We start from the raw sequence: 25,201 nt of genomic DNA on the forward strand, positions 1-25,201 counted from the left end.
TTTGAATTCACCCTGAATGTAACAAGGTAGACCAGCTCCCTTGAAATTCTATTCTAATTATTGTAACATGCTAAGAAGGAGATGTATGTCTCCTCTACAAATTGAGGGCATCTGGAAAAAATTGGGAGGGGGAGCAGCTAGATGGCAAAAAAGATATTGCAGAAGTATAGCAACAAAGAAGATGTAGAACGCTTTCAACTACCCATCATTACAACAAGGAAACCCAATAAGTTTAGAAGGTTGTACTAACAAACCTAGGGCAAGTTCCCATTTTTATTCCTTCAAGTGCTTCATGAATACAGACTATATATCAAGTAACCATTAGCATAACTGTAATTGTATACATTACATTTAAGGATGTTACATTTTAAAATACAGCTCCAGTAGTCCAAACCTTCCATTAATTTAGCAGCCATAATGACCTAAGCAGAGTATCCAATGGCAAGGGAACATTATCGCCGCAAACTGTACTATATATTGTAAGAAGCCAGTAAACATTTGTTATGGATAGATATGGTCCAAACCATAAGGGAAGGTCTTCTTCCGAACATATTTTCATTACAGTTGTCAAAGGATTAAGGCTGGACAGGTGCACCTGCCTGCAGGTTCCACAGCTTTAAATACTTTAAGCACATAGGATGGTCATATTAATAGAGGACTGAGCTGGACTCTAAAGTGCAATCACATTTAGAAGTATTTTGTCAATTACAGTATTTGATAATCTAAATGTATTACAAAGGTCTTTCAATGATTGCATGCTGAATATACTCTATCAGGTGTTTTCTTAAGGAATATTAAGGAGAATTGGAGGACACAAACGCATTATAAGAGAAGATGTGCCTAAATCTACTGATGTGCAAGGTCAGTGGGAAGTGAGAGGCAGTCAAATGTTATTTTCTGATTGTACTGTTCAATACATACATATAATGGGCTACATGACTGAACTGCTAGTATCTTTCAGGGTTTTTTCGAACCTTACTTCATAGTAGGATTAATCTTACATCACCAAAAAGCCTACCCGTGTTAGATCTTAGAACAGCTTTACAAATTAAAAAAAAATCTGTCTTTTTCTAATTTTGTTTAGACATATATTATCAGTATATTGCACTGAATTTAAGCTAACATTCAAAGAAGTGACTTTAAGCCATTCATTCTTTTTGGCTATGATATGATCAATAAGATCTTTGGTATGTAAATCTAAGCTACAAATGCAAAGTACATGACTATGGCTACCAGCAGCCAAATTTGTTTTTAATGAAGCCTAACAAGCTCTAATAAAGGTATTGCAGAAATTCAAGCTTCCATAGAATGCTGAACTTATGAACTAGAATCATCACACTGTTTCACTGCATAAACAATATTCATCTTTTCATAAAAAAATAAAGTGTTTTAATTACTCTTTATTGCACCAGCAATTGTATTTTAAAATACTCCCCTTTCATGTCAAACATTAAATTAATCCTTTTATAAACAAAATATAAGGTCTTCCTCTAAAATGTCAAGCAGAGAGATATGGAAGTGCACCATAGAAAAAAGAAGTGCCAAAAGGATGACAAACATTCAAATATCACAAACGATAGAAAATATAAACTACATCTCTTTTGTTACATCATATACATGATTTTGTACTCTTTCCAATAATAATTTGTAGACACTTGTGTTATGTAGCATTCCTTGATGTCAAGGTGTTGGAGCAGGAGTCACTTTCAGACTGTTAAGAGCTGCATGGATTCTGAAGTGTAACCGGGATTCCAGGGAATAGTCCTTATAATTGTTTCTGCAAAAGACAGTGAGTTAGACAAGTCTCTCCTGCCATTGGTTTTTCTTCCTTTAATCGCTGCTCTTTTTTCCCTAGGGGTTTTTTCATATAGCAATATAACTGAATTTAAATGATGGAATGTGCCTGAGAGAGGCTACCACAATATTTTGGATCATCTGCAATAAATATATACTATATGAAAAAATGAAGCTTGCATTATGCAATCATAGCTTATTGTTTCTGGTTTCTACTGGGAGTGCACTGTTCTCCCTAATCAAAATCTGAAGAAGAAAAAAAACTTCCATAGCCCAACATTCTGTCTGGTATGCAGTATAGAGTGCTATGTACTGGAATTATGATGAAAGCATAACACCCTTGATTTTGACAGTTTGGATGCAAACATGCAGGGATGGGTGCAACCTGGAATGCCACCTGAAGCTGTGTCAGTTCTGCTGCCTCAGTGCTACAAACCCCTCCCCCCCAACCCTCCCCCCCCCGAGCCCTTACTATGCCTTGCTCAAACCTTGAACAGTGTTGTCAAACTCAGAAGTGCGGAACTTCCAGTTTTATTACCTTTACTAGCACAGATCCCTGAAAGTAAAACCAGAAGACCTGCACTTCCGAGTCTGACAACAGCAACTGAGGAGCATGGTAAGGAGGGGAATGATTTGCTTCTTAACTTAGCAGGAAGCCAATCACTGCAGTTTGCATATGCACTGCAGCAGACTTGGGGAAAGCACCTCAAATCCATTGCCTCCTAGACCCCTCGAAGTCTGCCACTGAAACAATGCACATCTGCTGGCATGGACGGATGGCCATGCAATATGCTTATGCTTCATTTTCAGATTTTTCTTGTATTCAGCACTACAAAACTGGACTAGGCATGTGCCGAATTATAGCTAATACACTAGGGCAGTGGTTCTCACACATTGAGCACTGGGACCCACTTTTTAGAATGGGAATCTGTCAGGACCCACCAGATGTTATGTCATGACTGGAAGTAATGGAAGTCATCAAGCAAGAAAATTTTTAACCATCCTAGGCTGCAATCCTACCCACACTTACCCAGGAGTAAGTCCCATTTACTAACATTGGTAAAATAATATACAGCTTGTTAAAAGTACAGGTCTGTAACATTTCCCCGTATGTGGTCACATACCATGGTAGCATCAAGTCTAATATATTAAAAGTAAAATATTGAAATGAATGGGGATCCACCTCAACTTGGCTCCTGACCCACCTAGTAGGTCCTGACCCACAGTTTGAGAAACACTGCACTAGGGGAACCTTGGGCATTTCCAAGGTTATACTTCAAGCCCCCTTGTTATTTCCAAGGTTATACTTCAAGCTCCCTTTTCTTAGGGAGATACTTATATGTCTCTTTTTCAGATTTATACAGTCATCAGTGAGAGAAAAAGTGAGTGTGAGTGAGAAAGAGAGAAAGAGAGAAATTCCAGTTTCTTATCTATAGTTTTAACTATTTGGGGGTATATTTTCAGCCCCCTTACATTTTCAGAAAAGTGAAATTATTGATAAAGTAAATATCCTTATGACTAGAATAACCTCAAAAGGGATATTGTGGGCAATTTTGAGGTATACTCGTATTTTGGAATGAGAAAATTACAAATGTCCCATTATCAGATTGTTCTATTAACTGAGATGAATTGAGTTATGCATGCATCACAGTCCTGGATCAAAGTTTTCTAATTATTTTGATATTCCTATCAGCCAGGGAAGTTTAAGCTTCCTTATAGAATTATTATATCAGCATATACACAATAAGTCAACTCTTTCTTATCCTCTGCCATCAAACTGTAAAATATATAAAACTGTGATAGCAGCAAGAAGAGACAGGATTTCAAATCGCTTTGCTAAAACAGCCACCCCAATCAAGCAATCTTTTCTGAACTCAGGAGTCGTAAGGCATGCAAACTGCTTCCTGCAAAGTGATTTCCTACACAGCGCAAACTTATAAGGAGGACACAAGTTATACGAATACTGTACATACACCAATTATGCCATACTGCTAAGTATGCTGAAGCTTGTTTTTAAAACAAAACACAAAAGCAATTATATAAAGACAATCACCACTTACTTTGCAGCTTCTATATATCTTATTGCTTTTTCTCTTTCATCCTGGTCTTTATACAGAAGGCCCAACTCATACATCGTATATGGTACTAGATAATGATCATACTTCAGCTGCTTCTCACTACGAAGTCAAGGGGACATTATGGCATTATTCAGCAGAACCCAAATAGATATTCTATATATATTAAAGTGTACCAATAAAACATTAGCTACCTAGGCTTCTGTTTACATGTGCTCTTTTAACTTAAAGCCAAGCTGATATTGTGGCAGAGAACTCTTGATTTTCTGTTTACTGAAATTTTCACGTTCATTGTAAACCCTCTAATAGTGAAGTAGGATTTGCAAACACTGCCCTACATACAAATTCCATACTGTCTCTTTTATTCTAGGTTTGGGGGGGGATGTTCCTCAACGTTTTCTGATGCTCCTTAATGTTTTGTTTTAATATGTTACACTTCTGATGATCAATTCTTAGTTCAATTTTTAAACTGCCACATTGCTTTTATTAACCTATTTGAATTTATTTTGTTTTACTCTTGTCTTGCAGACTTGGAGCTTTTTAAACTTGAAAAGTGGGATATAAATCTTTCAAAGAAAATTGAGAATATAAATGTATCCTAAATGTCTATTCCCTGCTTTTACCTTTGAATAACTTGATTGAAGCAGAGTTCCGCTTGCAAGAATCTTCCTAGGTGTTTCAAACACAGACCTTTCAATAGCTGCAACAAGCAGACATCATCCATGTAGTATTCATTGTGATCTTAAAAGAAAGCAGCACCAAGTTTTAAATGAGAAACATAATATGAAAATAACCATTGTAAGAGACATAAAGTGTCAATAATGGCCATAATCAGTTACAACATTAAAAAGACACCCATGACTGTGGTGGTGACAGAAGGCTCCAAGGACAGAAGGACTTCTCCTGTCTGCACTATGGTTGCTGTAGAACTCATAGTAGCCTAAGATTTTGCAATTGCAACTCAAGATTTTAACGACTCTATGTTTGAATCCTCTGGAAGCAACCCCCTTTGGCAGCTGTGGGGGAGAGGAACTATCTATTTTCTTTTCCGTTTCTTCCCAGGACTCTAATAGGGTTGACATATTCCCAGGTGGCAGGATCAACATTTGGGAACATTCCAGAGTTAGAATATAGGAGGGGAAGAAATTGCCCCAGCTCCAGGTAAGCTGCAAGGTGACCTGGGAAGGGGAGGAAGCAACCAGAAGCAAGGTGAACGGAAGGGGAGGCAGAGTGCATGTGTGCTATACACATGGACAGATAAAGGGTCCAAACAGGGTCATGTCTCAGGGCCCATTGGACCATGACTTATATTGTATATGACCGCCTGTAATGAAAGCTATGATATGGGACAGCTGATTGTTATGCTAAAAATTTATGTACATTAAATCATTCACAGCACTGTTCAATATTGATCTATATAAACTTAAATGTTTAAAGCTAGATCCGCTCTCTCCCAGTTTTTTTCTTATTCCATTTGATATCATTTGTCAGTTGCAAGGAAAAAAGTGAAAGCAGCATAGAAAAAGGACAAGTATATTATTCACTGACAATTCAGAAGGCTAAGTACCTGTCTTACAAAGAGACTGCGTATTAATTAATAAGGCTATGATTCTTCATGTCTTGACATTTAACAGACCATTACAAATTTCACTTGTTTTCCAGCATGAATTTTAAACATTTTAAAAGTATATTATGTAGATGATAAAGGTGATACAGTGTCAGCAGATGCAGCCACAGTATTACTTCTAGATGACAAAGTCCTGCAGGCACTCACCTATTAGCCGATCTCACAGATAGGTCAAGGGCAGGTTTTGAGCAAAAAAATCATGGAATTTTATATGACCCACGGATAAGTTGGGGGTTAAACTTAGGAAGGTGTCTGACTATAGTTTTGACTGATTTTACCCAAGATCAGATCCTGAAAAATAACTTACCACTAATTGTTACCTAAGAACTGTACAGTCTCTAATTTATTAAAAACATAGTAAAACATCATAATGTACATTTTTATTCTTTTTAAATTCTGGTCTTCACCACCTTTTTGTAAACATGATCCGTGCACTGTAAACAACAAACCAGTAGAACAGTGGTTCCCAACCTGGGATTCATGTACTTCCAGGGGCACTCAACAGGACCTTTAGGGGTACTTGAAAAAGAATCACATAATGGCAGAAAAAGGCAGGTCCTGCTCCAGAATGCTTTGCATGGCCAGCAAGGCAGGAAGGGAGGTGGCTAGTTAGCTGCGAAAGCCCCACCAATAGCTACTTTTTGGTCATCAATTCATCTATGAAACAGTGATTGAAAACCAGCACAGTAAAAAAAGCTGAAACATAATATGGAAAGTGATCGATCATTCAGAATTTCTCAGAACACTTTTGGTGCAGAACAGTGCAAAGACAGAGTCTTCTTTTCTTCAAACACATAAAAAGAAAAAACACTGTGATAAATACATGAAGTCTGGGCTTTCATAGAGAGGAGATGAGGGCTTGTATTATTAATTACAAACATTTTGCTAATAGGAAGGGTACAATTTATGGAAATGGGCTGCCAAGGGATATGCAAGTGAAAAAGGTTGGGGACCACTGCAGGAGAACCATGAATCAAATCCACCTTTAAGGTGTCTGGTGTGTTAAGCCAGAAGCTCTACATACAACATACAACCCATATCACATAAGTGAGAGTGTGCAATTCAATTCACAGCAGAGAGATGCAGCTGCATATATTTGCAACCCTTTTTACTCAAAAGCAGACCCACCACTCTCCATGGGTGTTAATCTTAAGTAATGGTGCATTGAACTGTAGCCTGGGACTTTGCTTCAAATGGAAAGGAGGATCCCATCCTGGTGTTGAAAAAAACAGATCTCTGCTAAATGCAAAACAGAACCAGGCTGCAACAGCATTTGCAAAATGGAACAGAGGAGAATAAAAGGTTAACTTTGGCTGGAATTTCCCAGGGAAGTTACTATAGAAATTAATCTCTGCATTGCTTCCAATGACAGGCTTGAGCAAGAAATGAAACTTTTCAGAGTTGAAAAGCTCTGCCCTCTGATTGACCCAGAGCAGGGGTCTCCAAACTTTTTGGCCAGAGGGCCGCATGAAATATCTGGCGCAGTGCTGAGGGCCAGAAAAAAATTTAAATATAAAATTTAAATAAATAAATTAGAGATGGAACTTAAATGAATGAATAAATGATGAGTGGACTCATTCACTCAGCCTTTCTGGCCCTCAGAACACCCTCCAGATGCAATCAGAGCACAGCTCTGGTCATGTTCAGTCGAGTGGGACAGAGGCTTTCAGGGGATAAGAGGCTGGCTGTGGGCTGGATAGAGGCTCGCTGTGGGCCACATCTGGCCCCCAGGCCGCAGTTTGGAGACCCCTGACCCAGAGATAAGGCGAAGTGAGAATTGGAGCTTAATTACTTGGCAAAAATTATACGTACTATAAGCAAGTATCTACAGTAGTCTATTTTAATTTCTGGAAAATATATTCAACATCAAAGTGCTGTGCTTTGTGTTTTTATTCAGATATTTTAACACTAAACTGCCACTTCGGGCAGTAGTTGGTGAACTAAACTCCAAACTGAACAACATGCATGCTTGACTGTTTAGCAGTACTAGTGTGAATTAGGTGCAAACCAAACATGGAATATTCCATGGGAAAAAACACCTCTGAGTTACATTAATGGATTTCAGCTCACGAGTAGAGGTGTGTGTATTGTTAAAAGCACACTGCGTTTTGGTGTTAAAATATCTGAATAAAAACACAAAACACAGCATTTTGGTGTTAAAGATTTTCCAGAAGCAGATTACCTTTCCATTTAGAAATAATACTGTAGCTGCATCTGCTGACACTGTATCACCTTTATCATCTACCTAATACACTTTTAAAATGTTTAAAATTAATAAAAATGAGAACTTGGAATAAAATAATACCACTTTCTGCCTTTGAAATTATGAAAGCTGAGAAAAAATAAAACCATCTTCAACTACCCCTACTCAGGAGGCATTTACGACTACATGTCCATGGCACTTCAGGGGTTTCTTTGAGGCAAAAGTCCTTCTCTGGTGCTGCTGGTCATCCTTCAGTAGATTTCTTGTGCCTCCATGTATCCCAGCAGCATTTCCCAGTCAAAAAGGATGGGAGCTTCCGCCCTGAGGGTTTGCCCTTCTGAGGGCAGTAAACGTCCCGCTCTTGCCAGTGATAGCAGGATTAATGTGCTATTTGTTTTCTGTGCAAGCTGTTTTCTGTGCTAGTGTGCTCAAGGCTGACCAATTTCTGCAGGAGCAAGCGGCTGACCACTCCTTGAGTGAGCAAGTGGGCATAGGATCATGCCCCAAAGCAGGCACCCTCCCAACCCCCCTCACCCAGTCAGAAAAAACATACAAAGCTATTTAAATTTCATTCTTCCCTGACCCACTCTTATTTTTATCACACTGTGACATGACTTGGGTTGCCATCCTACACACTTTCCTGGAAGCAAGCCCCACTGAACACAATAGGATTTACTTCTAAGTAGGCACACATAAGGTAATATAAACAGACAGCACCTGTCCTCCAGTGGGAAGAAGACTAAAGTGGTGGCTTTCCCATCCTTCTCCTCCACCCCACCATCCCAAGCAGATAGAGCAGAAGATCAAGCAAAAGCTGCTTCCACTTCTGTCTCTCCACAAACAAGGGGGAGAGATGGTTGCCCTTAAAATGAGGAGGAGTTGGGGCAAAGAAGAGTTGCTCAGGAGGACAATATGGATGCTACCTCACCTCACCTATACATTGAGAAACATTCAGATTTGCATCCTTGCACTCAAAAACACATATGAAAAAATATGAACTCACTGATGAAGAGGGCAAAGAAATACCTGGATATTCTGCGGTATGAAACCCACAGGATAGGGAAACCCATATAAATATTGCTTCCTAATGTGTGCTTAATCTGTGGATAATGCCCACTGCCACATGGGTTTCTGCATTTTTGGTTTGGGCCTTTGTCATTGTGAGTTGCTGTGTAGGTTGAGGACTGCACAGAAAGAATATATTTCTACCTATCTGCAGCAAACAGAATTTTGATAAAGTCACAAGAAAAATGAATGGATTTAGATGTCTATTCACACAAGTCAATTCTTTCTTCACAGGATATATTTAGTTGTTTCAACAAAACTGATTGACAATGCTCTTTTGTAGTCTTGATGTCAATTTAAAAATTCTACTTACTAGTTTCATTTTTTAAATTAGTTTCTTCTTTTTCAACTGTTACTAGGAGATTCTCAATGAGGTCAGTTCTCTTGCCAACTATTAAAAAACCATTCCAAACATACATCATTTCCTGAGGAAAACCAAAAACAAACAAACAAGATAAATATCAGTAGTAAGATACATTCCAATCCTAATCAGCATTGCAGATTATTCTGGACTGCCACCACAGAGGACCCTGTGCATGGAAGCGGGTAGGAGAAGACTGACTGACTTCGGTAAGTCAGTGGGGTGGGGAGAACAGGGGGAGAGCCAGAGGTGTGTTGGAGGCAGGAGGGGGTGGCACTTGGTGTGAGCTACTTGTGCTGGACGCTATCCCCTTTTGAGCAAGCCAACATACCCCTTGGTCTCCTTGGACTTGCACCAGCTAAAGAGCTGACACAGGACCCTGGCAGTAACAGGGATTGCCAAGGGGTAAAGGAAAATATTTTTTCTTTTCCATGCCCAGTTGCTCCCCCATAACATTCAGCACAGCCTGCTTTGGCAAGGCTGAGTGATATAGCAGGGGAAAGAAAAGGATTGGGCCCTAAATTTACTTAAACTTCTGAGTAAATATTACTCACACTAAACGCAGCACAGTATTTTTCTGACATTAGCTTAAAAAACCACTCTGTGTATTTTGATACTTTTTCAATAATAGTAATTACTCTAGAGCACTCTCAAACTGTGGGTTGGTACTCACTAGGTGGATTGCAAGCCAATTTGAGGTGGGTCCCCATTCATTTCAATATTTTATCTATAGTATATTAGACTTGATGCCAATATGGTATGTGACTACATTTGGGGAGATCTGTACTTTTAACAGGCTATCACCAACTTCCACACTTCTGTCATGACATTCAGCCTTCCCATGACTGGTAAGTGAGAGGGAAAACAAGCAGTAGTCACATAACTAGGACCTTTCATTTTATATGTAATGCAGGTTTCTTTTGGTTGAACAGAGAAGTTTAAAGACAGAATCACTGTGCATAATTAGGGTTATGTATTAAGTAAAGGTACTTCCCTCAGTATTTGCTACTGCTAATTTCTGAGACACATTATCTGGGCAACTAGAAGCCAGTTCTAAGATGAAAGTAGGTTTTTAAGAATAAAAGCATTTATGTCAGAATGCCAGATGCAAGGGAGGGCACCAGGATGCAGGTCTCTTGTTATCTGGTGTGCTCCTTGGGGCATTTGGTGGGCCGCTGTGAGATACAGGAAGCCGGACTAGATGGGCCTATGGCCTGATCCAGTGGGGCTGTTCTTATGTTAAGCATTGTTTCACTAGACTGTGTAATCTTCAACTTGCTAAAATATTAGTGCATGAATTGTTTCTAACAAGAACAGGAAGTAAGGGTCTGTGGGGTATGATCCAACACGGATACATGTACCTAGGAATGCATCATGCAATGCACTAAGTGATGTGCATTAAGTGAAGTCTCTATAGCCACCATTCAATAAAAAGTTTAAATGACAGAACAAAAACTAAAATAGTTAAGACTTCTTTGACAAAGCCATGTGGAACTGTGATGTTATTGAAATATGATGCTATTCACAGAAATACACACATACACTCTGACACTTAAAAGATTACCAAAAATTGTGTTCAGTTCTGGTCCCCACATCTTAAAAAGTATATAGTGGAACTAGAAAAGGTGCAGAAGAGAGATACCAAAATGATTACTGGGCTGGGACACCTCCCTTATGAGGAAAGGCTGCAACGCTTGAGGCTCTTCAGTCTGAAAAACAGGCGCCTGAGGGGGACACACAACATGATTGAGACATACAAAATTATGCAGGGGATGGACTGGTTAGAGGGATGCTCTTTTCCATCTCACACAACACCAGAACCAGGGGACATCCACTAAAATTGAGTGTTGGGACAGTTAAGACAGACAATAGGAAATACAAGTGGAGGCTCAAAATTCGCAATATTTTTAACCACGAATCTGACTCAATGCAGGTCCCCAGGACCTGCGTGGAGCCAGACTTGGCCCCACCTGAGCCTTCCGGAGATGACTGGAGCTGTGCTGTGCTCCAGTTGCCTCCGGAGTCATTTATGCGGCCCGTGGAGGCTGCAAGCAGCCTTCACAAGCCTCACAATGACCTCTGGAGGTCCTAGAGAGGCACTTCTGGTTTTTGGGCAAAAACTGAACTGACTCTCCAGGACAGGGGTCTCAAAACTCCAGCCTGGGGGCCAGATGCGGCCCACGGCAAGCTTCTATCTGGCCCGAGACCAGCCTCTTGTCCCCTGAAGCCTCTGGCCCACTTGGCTGAACATTCGTTTATTCACTCATCTAAGTTCCATCTCTAATTTATATATATAAATTTTATATTTAATTTTTTTTCTGGCCCCCAACACTGTGCCAAATATTTGATGCGGCCCTCTGGCCAAAAAGTTTGGAGACCCCTGCTCTAGGACCTCCAGAGGCCATACTGAGGCCTGTGGAGGCTGCGTGTGGCCTGCACAGGCTTTGGAAAGGCCTCTGGAGGTCCTAGAGAGGCACTTTCAGTTTTTGGGCAAAAAGCACAGCCCCGGTCGCCTCTGGAGAAATGGCCTCAGAGGCAGGGGCCTTTCTGAGGCCCGTGGAGGCTGCGCACAGCCTGCACAGGTTTTGGAAAGGCCTCCAGAGGTCCTAGAGGGGCACTTCCGGTTTTTGGGCAAAAAGAGCACAGCTCCAGTTGCCTCTGGAAAAATGGCCTCAGAGGCTTTCAGGGGCCTTTCTGAGGCCTGTGGAGGCTGTGCACAGCCTGCACAGGCTTTGGAAAGGCCTCTGGAGGTTCTAGAGAGGCACTTCCGGTTTGGGGGCAAAAAATGGAAGTGCCTCTCTAGGACCTCCGGAGGCCTTCTCAAGGCCCGTGAAGGCTGCACGTGGCCTCCATGGGCCTCAGAACAGCTCTGGACGCAACTGGAGAAAGGCTCCGGTTGTGTTTGGAGCTGGGTGGAGCTCAAATTTTGTGTGACTTGGTTCCATGCAAAATTGGTATTTGTGTAGGTTCCAGGAACGAAAATAACGAGGCTCCACCTGTATTTCTTTACCCAGCGTGTAAGAAATATTCTTTACCCATATTTCTTTACTTCCAAGAAGTCTGTAGAACTCCATGCCACAGGATGCGATGATAGCATCCAACCTAGATGCATTTAAAGGGCACTGGACAGATTTCTGGAAGAAAACTCCATCATGGATTACAAGCCATGATGAGTATGTACAGTCTGATATTAGCTGGCTGCTCATTATGAGGGCCAGGTAGGAATTTTTTTCTGTCATCCAAATTGGCTACAGATGGCAGTTCTTTCACTACCCCAGACTGGCAAGGGAGGGAAGGTATTCAGTAAGTTTCATGCATTAAAAATTCGTCACTGTGTTTAATAAAGTAGCACAAGTTCAACCCAGTTGCAATCTGGTGTCTTTGCTGGGGGGTGCGAGTGAAAATAGAATGCTATTCAAGGAGGTGGCAACAAGATGCAAGTATCTTATGGTCTTGTGTGTGCTCCCTGAGGCATCTGGTGGGTCGCTGTGAGTTACACAAAGCTGGACTAGAAGGGCCCTGGGGCCTGATCCAGCAGGGCTCTTCCTATGATGTTATTCACAGAAACACACACACACACACACACACACACACACACACACAAACACACACAGTCACTCAAAAGATGACTGAAATAAATACCAGAACAGGCACTATTAATTTCACAGGCTGAGCAGCTCCATAGCGTCGAGATTTCCTTACAGCAAACTTTTCAGTAGGGATAGATTTTCCTGCAATTCTTTGCTTTAGCCCTTCCACTTGCCTGTAAGAGGAACAACAGTGATTCTGCTTGAACTATAAAAATAAAACCTTAAACTGAGATATCAAACTGCGTACTCCAAGATCTTTTGTTAAATCAGTGGTTCTCAAACAGGTGGGTCGTGACCCACCAGTTCGTGTAACGCTTCCTCCGTCCCTTTAAGGGGCAGGGGAAGGGGAGGGAGGCAGCGACACAATCCACAGGATTGTGTCGCTAAGGGGAGTGAGGGGGGTGCTTTGCACTTACTTCAAGAAGACAGGGCTGCAGTAGGCTGCAGGAGGTGTGGGGAGCCTTGCGAAGCCCTGCACAGCGCTCCCGGAGGCTTGGAACATTAGCTAAAAGCAGGCACAAAGCACTTCCATTTTGCAGGAGGTGATTTGCACCCGCTTTTAGCTAACGTTCCAAGCCTTAGGGAGTGCTGTGCAGGGCTCCCCACACTTCCTGCAGCTTGCTGCAGCCCTGCCTTCTTGAAGTAAGTGCAAAGCACCCCCTTCTCGCCCCCTTAGGGGTGGGATCCTGGGGATCGCGTTGCTGCCCTAGCCCCTTCCCCGCAATAACTTACTGAGGAAGTAAAGCTCCCTCAGAGTTTGAGAACCTCTGAATTAACTTGATCAAGGTCAGCAAATTTCCAAAACTGATCTGTTTATACATTAGTATAGTGCTCAACACTATTAATAAAAATATACAAATTGCTTCAGAGAAAGGATGACTTTAAAAGCAGACAGTTTGTAAATAAATCTATCTTTACTTCCAAGAAAATGAGGGTAACATACATGCTCTCCTCTCCATTTTATTGTACTAATTTTAAAGGAAGAGAAGTCTTGGAAGATGATGAATCTGCTTCTCATGTTATTTTTTCCTGATTCAGTAGTGCCCGGTATCCACAGGGGTTCTGTTCCAGAACCCACACACAGATACCAGAAACCATGGGTATGCATCTCTGGAGGCTCTTCCAGATCCTGCAGAGGTCGTGCACATCCACTGTGTGGCTCAGGATGACTATTAAAAGCAAAGAAAGTGATTTCAAATTCTGCTGAAAACCAGAAGTGATTTTTGTATGCCTTTTAAAGGCATTATGAGGGCTAGGGGAAGCGCTCAGTGGCTTCCCTGGTGCTCATAATGACTTTTAAAGGCATAAAAAGTCACTTCCAGTTTTTCAGCAAAACTTGAAGTCTTTTTTTTTTGCTTCTCATTCTGAGCCCCACTGAGACTGTGGGCGGACCCGCATGTCCTCTAAGGGGCCCCCTCACCTCTGAAGGGTGCACAGGGGGGCGTGGAGGGCCGCATCTGCAGAACAGCAAAACAGCGGATAGGGGGCCCTTCTGTACGTGTTCACAGGTAGGAAAAAACTGTCCATGTTTGCAACTTGGGAAAAAAAATCAGGCTTGCTTCTCATACATTGATTGAGCTGTTCCAGTTCTGGGAAATTTGCCAAACATGTGGTGAGGTGATAGTCTATTCTAAATTACAAAAGAACAGGAATCTGACAACATTTCTCTACATTTAAATTAAGGACACACAGAAAAAGTAACAAAAGGAGCCTTTGAATCTCAACAAACTAATGGTTAATTGAATAAGGACTACCTTCCCCTCCAAAGTTAAGTAGTAAGGAAACAGGATTGCAACTATTTTTGAAGAGTTTTTTGCATGGAGCCCTACGGAAAGAGAAACTGAGCCGTATCGCGCGTTTACTCATGAGTAAGCGAACTTGCTTTAGTCCGTCAGAAAGGGCAGGCTGAGAGGAATCCAACAACACCAGAATGGTCCTGATCCAATGAATGCAACCACCAAAAGCACCTGAGAAGGAAGTCCCTTCCTCCAAGAAGACGAATGTATTGAGCCCTATGGAAAGCGAACCTAAGCCTCACGGTCGCGTTTACTCGCAAGTAAGCAAACGTGCCTTGGTTGGTGGTCAGGCCAGGCAAAGGGGAATGTGAAGCCACTAGAATGGTCCTGATCTGATGGAACTGGAGCTCAACAAATGCTCCAGAAGGCAGCCCCCCCCCCCCACTAAAAAGGATCAAAACAGAAGCTTCAGCTAATAAGGTGAACTTTTTTGAGACTTGCAAAGCCAGGTGGATCCTGACAGAAGTTCTTAAATTGAACTGGGCACTGGGTAGGGCTGAAAACCTTACTGATTTTGGAGGGGGGTGTTATTGCAGGCAGGCGACAGAGGAAATTCACTTGGTGGACCAGGGCTGGCTTCTGCTTATTTAATTATTTGTTTTACTTTAATTATTTATACTTACTTATTTTAATTTGCCTGATGATGTCACTTCCACCATGACATCACTTCTGGTAGGTCTTGGACAGATTATCATTCTAAAAAGTGGGTCCCAGTGCTAAAAGTTTTGCTGCAATAAGGTGTTAGTAAGTTGACACCCAGGAGCAAGGTGTGACACCACTAGTGACCAAAATCACTAAAAGCACAGTTTGAATGTGTTCTACCTTTGTTATACCAAAAGGTACAGCCAAAAAACCAGTGAGGGCGGAGTGATGGTACATCACCACACCACCACCTGGGGTGTTGCCCTGCCCACTGCATGGGGAGTGATGCGCTGGCATCCTGCACCGGGTGACACGAACCCTAGTAACGTCACTGCAGCACATTGGCCTTTTTGATGTCGCAGAATATGACATGGTGCTGGGCTGTGAAGACAGACATATCTTGCAGGCTTGCAAATAGTCTTGTGCTTATGGTAAGTGAGCCTTGTTTCCAGGCAACACAAGCATTTTTCCTTAAAATGATATACTGTAGTTGGATATGTGGGTCTCACAAGATTTTTATGCCAGTATGTTTGAGCAGACAGAACTGTACAAGAACTTCTGAGCCAGTAACCTTTGAAATAGCAAAGGCTGTCGAAGAATTTAAGCAAGTGTAACAAAAAAAGGGCATACTTTGTCACTTCTTTATATCCCAACTATCAAGAAATTAACAACTGACTCCAAGATTGCCATGAAAACATACTATTATACACATTTCAGAAAACAGTAAAGGTGTCCAAGAGTTCTCTCATAAGCACCGTCTCTTCAAAAATTCCCTTTGGAATACAGATCAACCACAGGATTAGAGTGGCCATGGAGAAAAGGAATATTTACTTTTTTATTTTTATTAGAACATGCAAGGCCTTGTGTTTTGAGAGCAATTTCTTGCAGCAAGTTCATAATAATTATACAAGGAAAAACAATTGAAAATTAAATCTTCAAGCCATATATATTGTTTTTAAAAAACAATATAGTTTTAGTGGTTCCATTTCAATAGGAATATAAAATACCTGAACAAAGCTACAATGTCTTCTCCTGTTGTTTTTACATCTTCATCTGGAAGCATACACAAAATGGCAGCTTTCTGAAAAACATACATGGCCTATAGAAAAGAAAATACTTTTATAGATTGTTACAATTGTTGAGACATTGACAGTAAAACAAACCTTCTTTTAAAACATCTGACACAGCTGTGCAAATTTAGTTCTGTATGCAACATGAAAATATAATTTTTAAAAATAATTTAGATCTTGCATCTTAACTAGAATTATACAAACTTGTGTTTCCTTGTGGATAATTCTTTCACTTTAGTGGATCTCAGGAGTTGGATTTGGCTTTTTAACCATTTAAATATCACAAATTAGTTGGATGTATAAGAAACAGTTATATTCATAAATATACAATACTTTTTTGAGGAAGTGTGTCATAGTTGTGATTAGTTTTTCCTGTGTAAATCACATAAATCTCACATTAACATTTAAAAAAAAGTTTTAACTTTGTTTTCTTCATCATATGATTTCTATTTTGGTGAATCTTCACTTCCATAATCTATTTTTAAATACCACTGTAAGTTCCTTTTATGAGCTTCCTTTTAAAAATAATTAAATTGACAACCAAAACCTATCCTGCGCTGAAATAAGCAGGTCTACTGGCCTGCATTGTATTCAGCGCAGGGTAGGAGGTGGCTGCTGTGCAACTTCAAGGGGATTTATTTCCTCTTATCCCATGTAGCACAGCAGCTGCCTCAATGAGGCTACTCAGATCTGTGCTAGCAAAACAGCTGGAGCAGATTCAAGCAGCCCAGTGTAAGCCTGGACTGCTCGGGAGGGTGCTTAGGATATGGCCTAGGTGGCCCAAGCTGATCCCACCCCTCTCTCAGGCTTGGTTCACCCACTGGTTCACCCCCTCCCTGCCCCCAAATGCCCCTGTTCTGCCCTCCCACCACCCTCCCCAGGCTGGCGCGAATTCACCTGTTGCCAGCTAGGATCTAGAGCAGGGTGGCCAGCATGTGTCCTGGCGCCTGCCTCCCTGGCTCACAAGGAGGTGCAAATATGCCTTACTGTGCTGGCTGATCAAGCAGTTTGGATTGTGCTCTGAGGCAAGTAGTAAGGTATCACGCACTAAAGAGATTAAAACAATCCCTTCTAAACTCTGTTGATAGTCTTCAGTAAGGTAGGATTGAACTGGGGCATCCGACAGCCCTCACACTGAGGAGTTGCAACAGTCAACTGTCGCAACAAAACCTACCTCCAACTGGCATGAGAGGGTTCTCCCATATTGTATGGAATGCCCCTTCTGCCCAGTAACAATCCCTTCTAAACTCTGTTGATAGTGTGTTTGACTGTTTTTGGTAAATCAAATGGCATATGGCTGCCCAAAGAAACTATTCACTAAAAGGGTAGAAACTGGGAGTTTACAGCGATGATTATGACTGAATGTCAACAGTGATCTTATGAACTTTTGCAAAGGAAGACATGAGCTACAGTACAGCTTGAATGTTTGGCTTCACCATCTGTTAAAAACCAAATACACGTGCCCCTCCAATATCTGTGGAGGATACGTTCCTCCCCCCACGGATAACACAAACCACAGATAAGGAAGACTATTTCTGTGTGATCTCTACATGCATTACCTTCATTAGTTTCCTTACTCTGGCACCAAGCAAGTACTGTACTTGTCTTCCTTCCCAGTGTCACAGCAGTAGTATACCTGGGGAGGTCAAGGGTCCACCAAACACTATAAGCTAGGAAGTTAATATGAAGACAAGCAGGCCAGCAGTCTGAATGCTAGAGAAGACTATACAAACATTAATACAAAGCAGGAAGCTTCAGAGCTGCCCCCTGTGCAGCACCATCATGGATCTGGGCACTCTGAAAAATTGCAGGGAACATTGGTTGCACATTAATTTGAGGCTCACAGAGGGCCTATCTGGAAGTTAGCATAAGCTGTAACTCTGACGTAGCTCTCATTACATCCTAACAATACTGGACTGCCCATTTACCTTTGACCACTTGCTTTCTTTGCAAAGCAGATCAGCATACCGATATGCTTCAAGCCACTTCTGTTGGAAGATGTAGCTCCACATCAACTCCCAGTAGCATATATGATGTATCTGTCTCCACTCTTGCTGAGCTTTGATGCATTCCTGGAAAGCTACCTGAGCCTAAAATTCAAAGTTACAAACATGGTTGACATTTCTGCAATGTAACACAAGAGCAAGTTCCATTTGCATAAGACAACTCTCATTCAAACAGTAGAAACTATGCCCCGCTCTACTTGACATTATAGTTGAGGCCACTGAATGGGAGGAAATAAGAACCCATTTTTCTTCATAAGCGATTTGCTGTCTCATATGCAAGACGCCTTGTATATTTCCCTGTCTGAAGTAGTTCCTTCCTTCCCTGTCATTGACTCTCCCTTCCCTGTAAGCCTCAACAGTTGACTTATTAGTATGTACTTATCCTTTATTTAACATTGGGAAAGTGTTTTCCATTACACTTAAGTCACTAAAACTGTAATCCTATAAACACTTTCCTCAGACTAAGTTCCATTGAACACAATGGGACTTACTTCTGAATGGACACACACAAGGTTGTGACTTAAGAACACATTGCGTTAAACAGAGGATACTTTATGTTTCTGTAGAAATCATTTACAGGGCAAATCTTATCTATAAAACTGTATATATGTGAATAGTCCTAATTTTCTGAAATTTGGTACAAATTACTAAATGCTAAAACAGAACTACATTACAAATTTGTGTGTATACCTGTGTGCATATATATGCATTCATATTCAAAGGAAAATCACCAATACTGGTTAGAAATTCATTCCAATACTGACATTATGTTATAACCAGACTTCTAGAAGTCCCATTAGCAATTCTCTTCATAGTCATATTAGGGGCAACAATTTCTACTGCTTTTAGTGAAGTCATGATTCTAATCACACAGGTTTTGGTTTTTAGTGAAGCCATGATTCAAATCACACAGGTTTTGGAACTAGTCTGAGTATTGCAACTCCGGGAAAACTAAAACTATCAAAAGTGCATTGGTATTAGATTTTACTGTAAAAGCAGAAAAATCTATTTACCTTTTCAAAATTCCCTTTCAATATGTGAATTCTGGCATCGTAAAATAAAATGATGGCACCCTTGAGAGAGAAAAAAGGTAACAATTACAACCATAACAGTAACACTACTATTTTCCCATAAGCCTTACGGCCCAATCCTATCCAACTTTCCGGTGCTGATGCAATGCAGCCCTGGGGTAAGGGAACAAATGTGCCCTTACCTTAAGAAGGCCTCCGTGACTGCCCCATCACTGCTGGATGCGGCACACTCCATTGGCACAGCTGCATTAGCTTGTGAAAGTTGGATAGGATTGGGCCCTTAATCGCCTTGTACTTTACCCCAGTCCACTGACAATGTCATCAACTAACATGTTAAAGCAGGCTTGAAGCTTTTTATCTCTGACTCTTCTCCCTCTTACATTCCCCGTATCCAGACTGTTGCCAAATCATGTAGCTTCTTCCTCTTCAACAGGGGCCTCCAAACTCAGGCTGATGGGCTAGATCTGGCATGCCAGGCTATTCATTCTGGGCACAGCATGGCTGGGGAGAAACCTTACCATTCTGCCCTGCAGCAACTGTTCATCATGCCTGATCTTCATAGAGTGTTGTGCTGGGCAGCCACTTTTCCTGGGAAATCAGGATGCAGAGCCTTCTGGGGCGACATGCAGCAGAAGCGGTTGACTGGTGTGAGACTCTGCAGAGATCAGGCACAACGAATGATGGCTGCGGGGTGGAACAGGATTTGCCACTGACATGCTATGCCAGGAATGAATATTACAGGTTGCAATTTGGAAACTGCTGCTCTACAACGTCACGAAACTATGTCCCTTTCTTTCTGTCTCCTCACACTGTTTCCTGTTCTGGTCATCTCTTACCTTGACTACTGCAACTTTCTCCTCTTTGGACTTCTATTACCTCACCTCAGCTCCTACACCTCCATCCAGCAGCAGTCTCCTTTCTCCCTTGCTGCCCCTTGTGCCTGGAACTCCTAGCCAGACCACCTCTCCTCTCTTAATTCTCAGGGCTGTGGAGTTGGAAGCAATTTTGGGTGAGGTTGGAGGTTTTGTACACCGACTCCACGGCCCTGTTTAGATCCTTCAAATACCTCCTCAAAATATAACCTCTCCATGCAAACCTTTGCATGCTGGTTTTGACACTGTCACCAGTCCCTTTATCCTACTGCAACTAAGCCAATGTACAGGTACATGAAACAATTGTATATTCTTCACCTAGCACTGCTCCCCTTCCTTCTATCTGTTGTCTCTTTTTTTGTCCGTTTTAGATTGTGAACCCCTTGCAGCAGGGACTTTTAGAAAAGTGACATGTGCAGTGATGGTGCTACATAAAATATATGATATTACTAATAACCAATCACCACCACAACTGCACCAACTACAGAAAGCAGTCTTGGAACAGCACACATTTTACAGAAATGTCTATGAATATCCCAGGTCCTTTGGAAGGACCTCATACTTGACAGGACAAATTCTGTTACCAGCATCTGGGGGACTAAGCGCAAGTGCCATACTTTATTTGTACAGTGAAAATACCTTAGGAAACTTTTGGCGGTAAGGCTGAAGCAGGGTCTCTGCTTCTAAGAGATTGGCTTCCCCTGTTCCTGTAAGAAAATGGAATTTCTTTCAGTTCTGAAAGTATATTACAATTGCTATGCACAGATGAATCTGTACAGACTAATTATTTTGTGAGTTTACTACAAAATCAACCTATTTCATATACAAGTGAAAAATTATTTTTATGGAACTTTAAAATTATTGCTCAGTAGGTTAACTGTGTGAACATGTGAGAAATAAGATAGAACAGTATTTCCCAAACTTTTTAGTACCAAGACCTACTTTTTAAAAGGATATTCTCAGGATCTACCTAGCTTTAGGACACTAAAAAAAATGTTTTACTTTACCAGTCAGTCAAGTCTCTGTTTTTATCATTTTTACTACAGACACACCACCTTCTGGAGTGTCTGTTGGGCTCAATGTTCATCAGATCAGTACAATTCTGGTGGCCTTGCGTTCCCCTTCACCTCGTCTTTGATAAGAGCCAAGGCACAATCACCTACTCATGAGTAAACATGCACATGGGGCTCAACACATTTTATTTGTCAGCTGGGGGGGACTTTCTTTTCAAGAGTTTACTGGTACTCGCAACCATTAGATTGGGACCATTCTGGTTGCGTTACATTCCCCCTGGTCTGCCCTCTGAAGTGAACCAAGGCATAGCCACTGACTCTCGAGTAAATGCACACATGCTGCTTCATTTTTATAGGGCTCAATACATTTTCCTTGCTCGCCATTAGCTTATCTGTTTTGCGACCCACCAAAAATCAGGTCACGACCCACTAGTGGGTCCTGTTTGGGAACCACCGGAGTAGAATATACAAGATTATTCCTGCAGTGAAATTCTCAACAATTTTAACTCCTCCATGTTCACACTTTTCAGTATAAAACATGCCTTATAACTTTTCACTTATTTATTCTCAAAGGTCTGGAACAGATACACTGCTCCCAAAATGCAGCTAGCAAACCAGAATGAACATGTCAAGAGCGACACATGCATTTCCCCTTTCCTTTTAACAGCACCACTATTAAGGCTAGGACCTGAAGCCCGCTTCAAACGGTGTACATTATCAGAAACACTGCTGAAAGTACAGTGTAATAAAACAGGTAAACATCCTGTTAAAATATTACACTAAGACAGTGGTTCCCAAACTTTTCAGCACTGGGACCCACTATCAGGACCCAACTAGGTTTACCAGACTTTAAAATAAAGAGATCTAGAAAGTAATAATAAACAGAAAAAAGATCCTCAAAAACATTTATTTCCCTATATTTACACATGCTTGCAAACTGCAGGAGCTGAGCTCTTTGCAGGGTGATTAGCAGCTACAGTATCTGATTTTTGAATAGCCTAGAGCAGCCATTTTCAACCCTTTTCAGCTCACGGCACACTGACAAGGCACTAAAGTTTACAAGGCACACTACTAGTTTTTAAGTACATTATTATGTTACAATTTAATTAATATAACTAAGGGCACAATCCTAACCAGGTCTACTCAGAAGTAAGTCCTATTTTGTTCAATGGTGCTTACTCTCAGGAAAGTGTGGTTAGTATTGCAGCCTTAGATCATTACATGACAATGAAAGAAATTCCCAAGAAGCTTGGAGAAAGAGGTGTATGTGGTTTCTAGAAAGGTTTTGAAGCAGGTCTGTTCAAACTGTTATCAGTTGATATGCTCTGATATGCCAGGAGGTGTTGGCAAAGAGAGATGAGACTGAGCATACTGGAGGGACAGTGAGGAGACGTGGCTGAAACAAGTGCAGGATTCACTGGGGTGGGGGTGGGAGGGAGAGGGGGAGAGAGAGAATGAATGGGAAGCAACTGGTTTTGAACTTTGGAAGGTGGCGAAGAGGGAAGGGTGGGGAGGGGCACTCAGAGGGGTTAACTGCAATTATGATGGGGGGATGTGTGTGCAGGAGAGGAGGAGGTGGGGGGAAGAAAAGCATCACTTGCCTGCTCATTTATTCAAGAAAGTGCGACCAACCAAGCCTCTGTATGTCTACTCAGAAGTAAGCCCCATTACAGTCAATGGGGCTTACTCCTAAGTAAGTGTAGATAGGATTGTGCCCCAGCGCCCTTCCTGCCAAAGCCTTGCCAGAGGAGGCAACACAGGGAGGGTCACTTTGGGGCATTGCAGGCAAGGAAAAGGGTCTCTTCAGGATCCTTGCCAGCCAGCTGCTTCTGGCTCCTACCTGCTTCCACCGTCAGGCTCGCTCTCCCTCCCTCCTCGCTCTCATCGCTCGCCCTCACTCCCTCCACATTCCCACCCGCCGGGAGCTTTTCCAGGCTTCTCTAGCTGCCTGACTGGTTGTCCATTCAGCGCACGGGGCAGGCACCAGCAACAGCAGGAGCGTCCAAGCCCCTTTGCGGCTGCCCTTTTTCTCCTGCTGCCGCATAAGGCTCCGAGCAGTCACTTCTCCCGCACGAGCTGCTGCTGCTGCTGCCTGACTCCTTGGCCCCACGGCACACCTGAGGCAGCCTCACGGCACACTAGTGTGCCGCGGCACAGTAGTTGGAAACCGCTGGCCTAGAGGCTTGAGGCAATTAATTATCTGATCTTTCCATCACCCTTTGGCAACCCACTAAAAATCAGGTCATGACCCACCAGTGGGCCCCAGCTCATAGTTTGGGAAGCACAGCACTAAGACACACAGCATGCCGACAATCCTAAGAATTGCTTTTCAGTTCTTACCCAGGATTAATGTCACATAAGTGTAGTACACCAACAGGGTGAAAGTACACAGTATGGCCCGCAAACTGGCACCAGAAGCCCCTTCCTGTAACTGTTGGATGCCCAGCTCCTGTCAGCAAGCAAGAAAATTACAGAACATTAAACACAGCATTTTTTCATTTCTACTACTATTAACAGGCAAAGGGAAAGGAAGACGATTCAACCCGACATTCAGAATGGTAGACTAGTAATTGTGGCAGCCACTTGTTCAGAGAACACTGTGGCTGTAATGCTGCATAAGAAAAGATGTATTCAATAACAAGTATTTATTTCACACAGACTTTACTTAATTCACTACAATCCTTGTGAATTGAACATGCATCCTCACATTGAACTGATAGGTGGAGGTAACGGCCACCCTATTTTCTTTCCCAAAAAAGAAAACTGATGTGTGAAGCAACCATCTCTATATAAGGGAGACAACTAGCTGTACAGACCAGATTGCTTGAGATGGGTAGATCTCCATTCCCTTCCTCACAGTAGGGCAGTGTTTTCAAATTGGGGCATCGTGATGTCCCAGCCTGAAGACCCTGGCCTCTTTCCCCTTAAGGAGCAGGGGCAACGAGGAGACAGGGAGGAGGCAGCAATGCAAACCCCAGAATCTTATCATGCAGGGGGCTGCAGGGACTGGGATGCACTCACCTGTCCCTGCAGCAGCCATCCTGGGGTGCGGGGAGCCCTGTGCAAGCATCTGGAGGGCTCCCCAGCTAGTCAGAAGTGAAAGCAGAGCGATCGTGCTCCACTTCCAGTTTTGAAGAAGTGGAACGCGACTGTTCCACTTCCACTTTCTTGCAGGCTGGGGAGCCCTGCAGATGCTCGTGCAAGGCTCCCCACACCCCAGGATGGCTGCTGCAGGGACTGGTGAGTGCATCCCAGTCCCTGCAGCCCCCCTGAGCAACGCTATCCTGGGGATCACGTTGCTACCTTTCCCCCACCCCTGCTGCCTCCCCCTATCCCTGCAAGAACTTACAGCGGTGCAAATTTTCCATGAGAGTTTGAAAACCACTGTAGTAAGATTCGTCATATCTACTCTTCTCATTTTTTAAAAGGCACTGAACACAATTAAAGGTGGATCCAAAACTTTTTATTTTCTTTTTCTATTCTTTTTTAGGAAGAGATCATATTTTAGCTTCACAACAATCCTGTGATATATTTTATGCTGTGATATATTTGGGCGAGATTCTCCCAAATTTACCCCAATGAGTTATACCACACATCCCTCAGTTCCACAAAATTTCTCTTTTAAAAACTACCTTTTCATGAAACCTTTGGACAAACCTCATAGTCTCTATACTACACTATAACTAAGGCCCAGGCAAAAATGCAAAAACCCTTGAGGAAATTAGCATTTCCCGTGGAATAACTGCACATAGTTTTTATTTACTTCTCCACAGGCTGCCTGGCCTCCAATGGGCCTTCTTAGACCTATACCAGTTCTTTTGCTGGCTTGAGGAGATTCTGGGGGCCATGAGTAGGCTGGAGGGGTATGATTTTAGTCAGCTTCCACTGAGATCCCCTCCTGCCCCAGCTCAGACTGCTGTCCGCCCGATATGATGACAATCTTCCTCTGATCCTCCTCCATCACTTATTTACTAGTGATGATAGGGGATGAAGGAAGTTCTGCAGGTTAATGTTACCTGTCTGCGGCCTCCAGTGTTTGCGCTGGCAGCCATGGCC

The 25,201-nt window shown here is 42.2% G+C and overlaps 1 protein-coding gene across 2 annotated transcripts in view; it reads right to left on the reverse strand.

The window, feature by feature from the left end:
• Nucleotides 1–1,669: 1,669 nt before the first annotated feature.
• The window catches only part of TTC39B (tetratricopeptide repeat domain 39B), a 36,284-nt gene continuing 12,752 nt past the window's right edge, over nucleotides 1,670–25,201 (reverse strand). For both annotated transcript variants that reach the window (XM_066614501.1, XM_066614500.1), the window contains exons 7-16: nucleotides 23,486–23,594; nucleotides 20,772–20,839; nucleotides 19,243–19,302; nucleotides 18,152–18,313; nucleotides 16,161–16,252; nucleotides 12,768–12,888; nucleotides 9,078–9,189; nucleotides 4,493–4,610; nucleotides 3,855–3,971; nucleotides 1,670–1,777 (exon numbers count right to left, since the gene is read on the reverse strand). In XM_066614501.1, coding sequence (XP_066470598.1) covers nucleotides 1,681–1,777; nucleotides 3,855–3,971; nucleotides 4,493–4,610; nucleotides 9,078–9,189; nucleotides 12,768–12,888; nucleotides 16,161–16,252; nucleotides 18,152–18,313; nucleotides 19,243–19,302; nucleotides 20,772–20,839; nucleotides 23,486–23,594 — 1,056 coding nt within the window. In that variant the 3' untranslated portion in view covers nucleotides 1,670–1,680. The remainder of the gene's footprint in view (nucleotides 1,778–3,854; nucleotides 3,972–4,492; nucleotides 4,611–9,077; nucleotides 9,190–12,767; nucleotides 12,889–16,160; nucleotides 16,253–18,151; nucleotides 18,314–19,242; nucleotides 19,303–20,771; nucleotides 20,840–23,485; nucleotides 23,595–25,201) is intronic.

The sequence above is a fragment of the Tiliqua scincoides genome, chromosome 2 (genome assembly GCF_035046505.1).
Source record: "Tiliqua scincoides isolate rTilSci1 chromosome 2, rTilSci1.hap2, whole genome shotgun sequence".
Classification (NCBI taxonomy): domain Eukaryota; kingdom Metazoa; phylum Chordata; class Lepidosauria; order Squamata; family Scincidae; genus Tiliqua; species Tiliqua scincoides.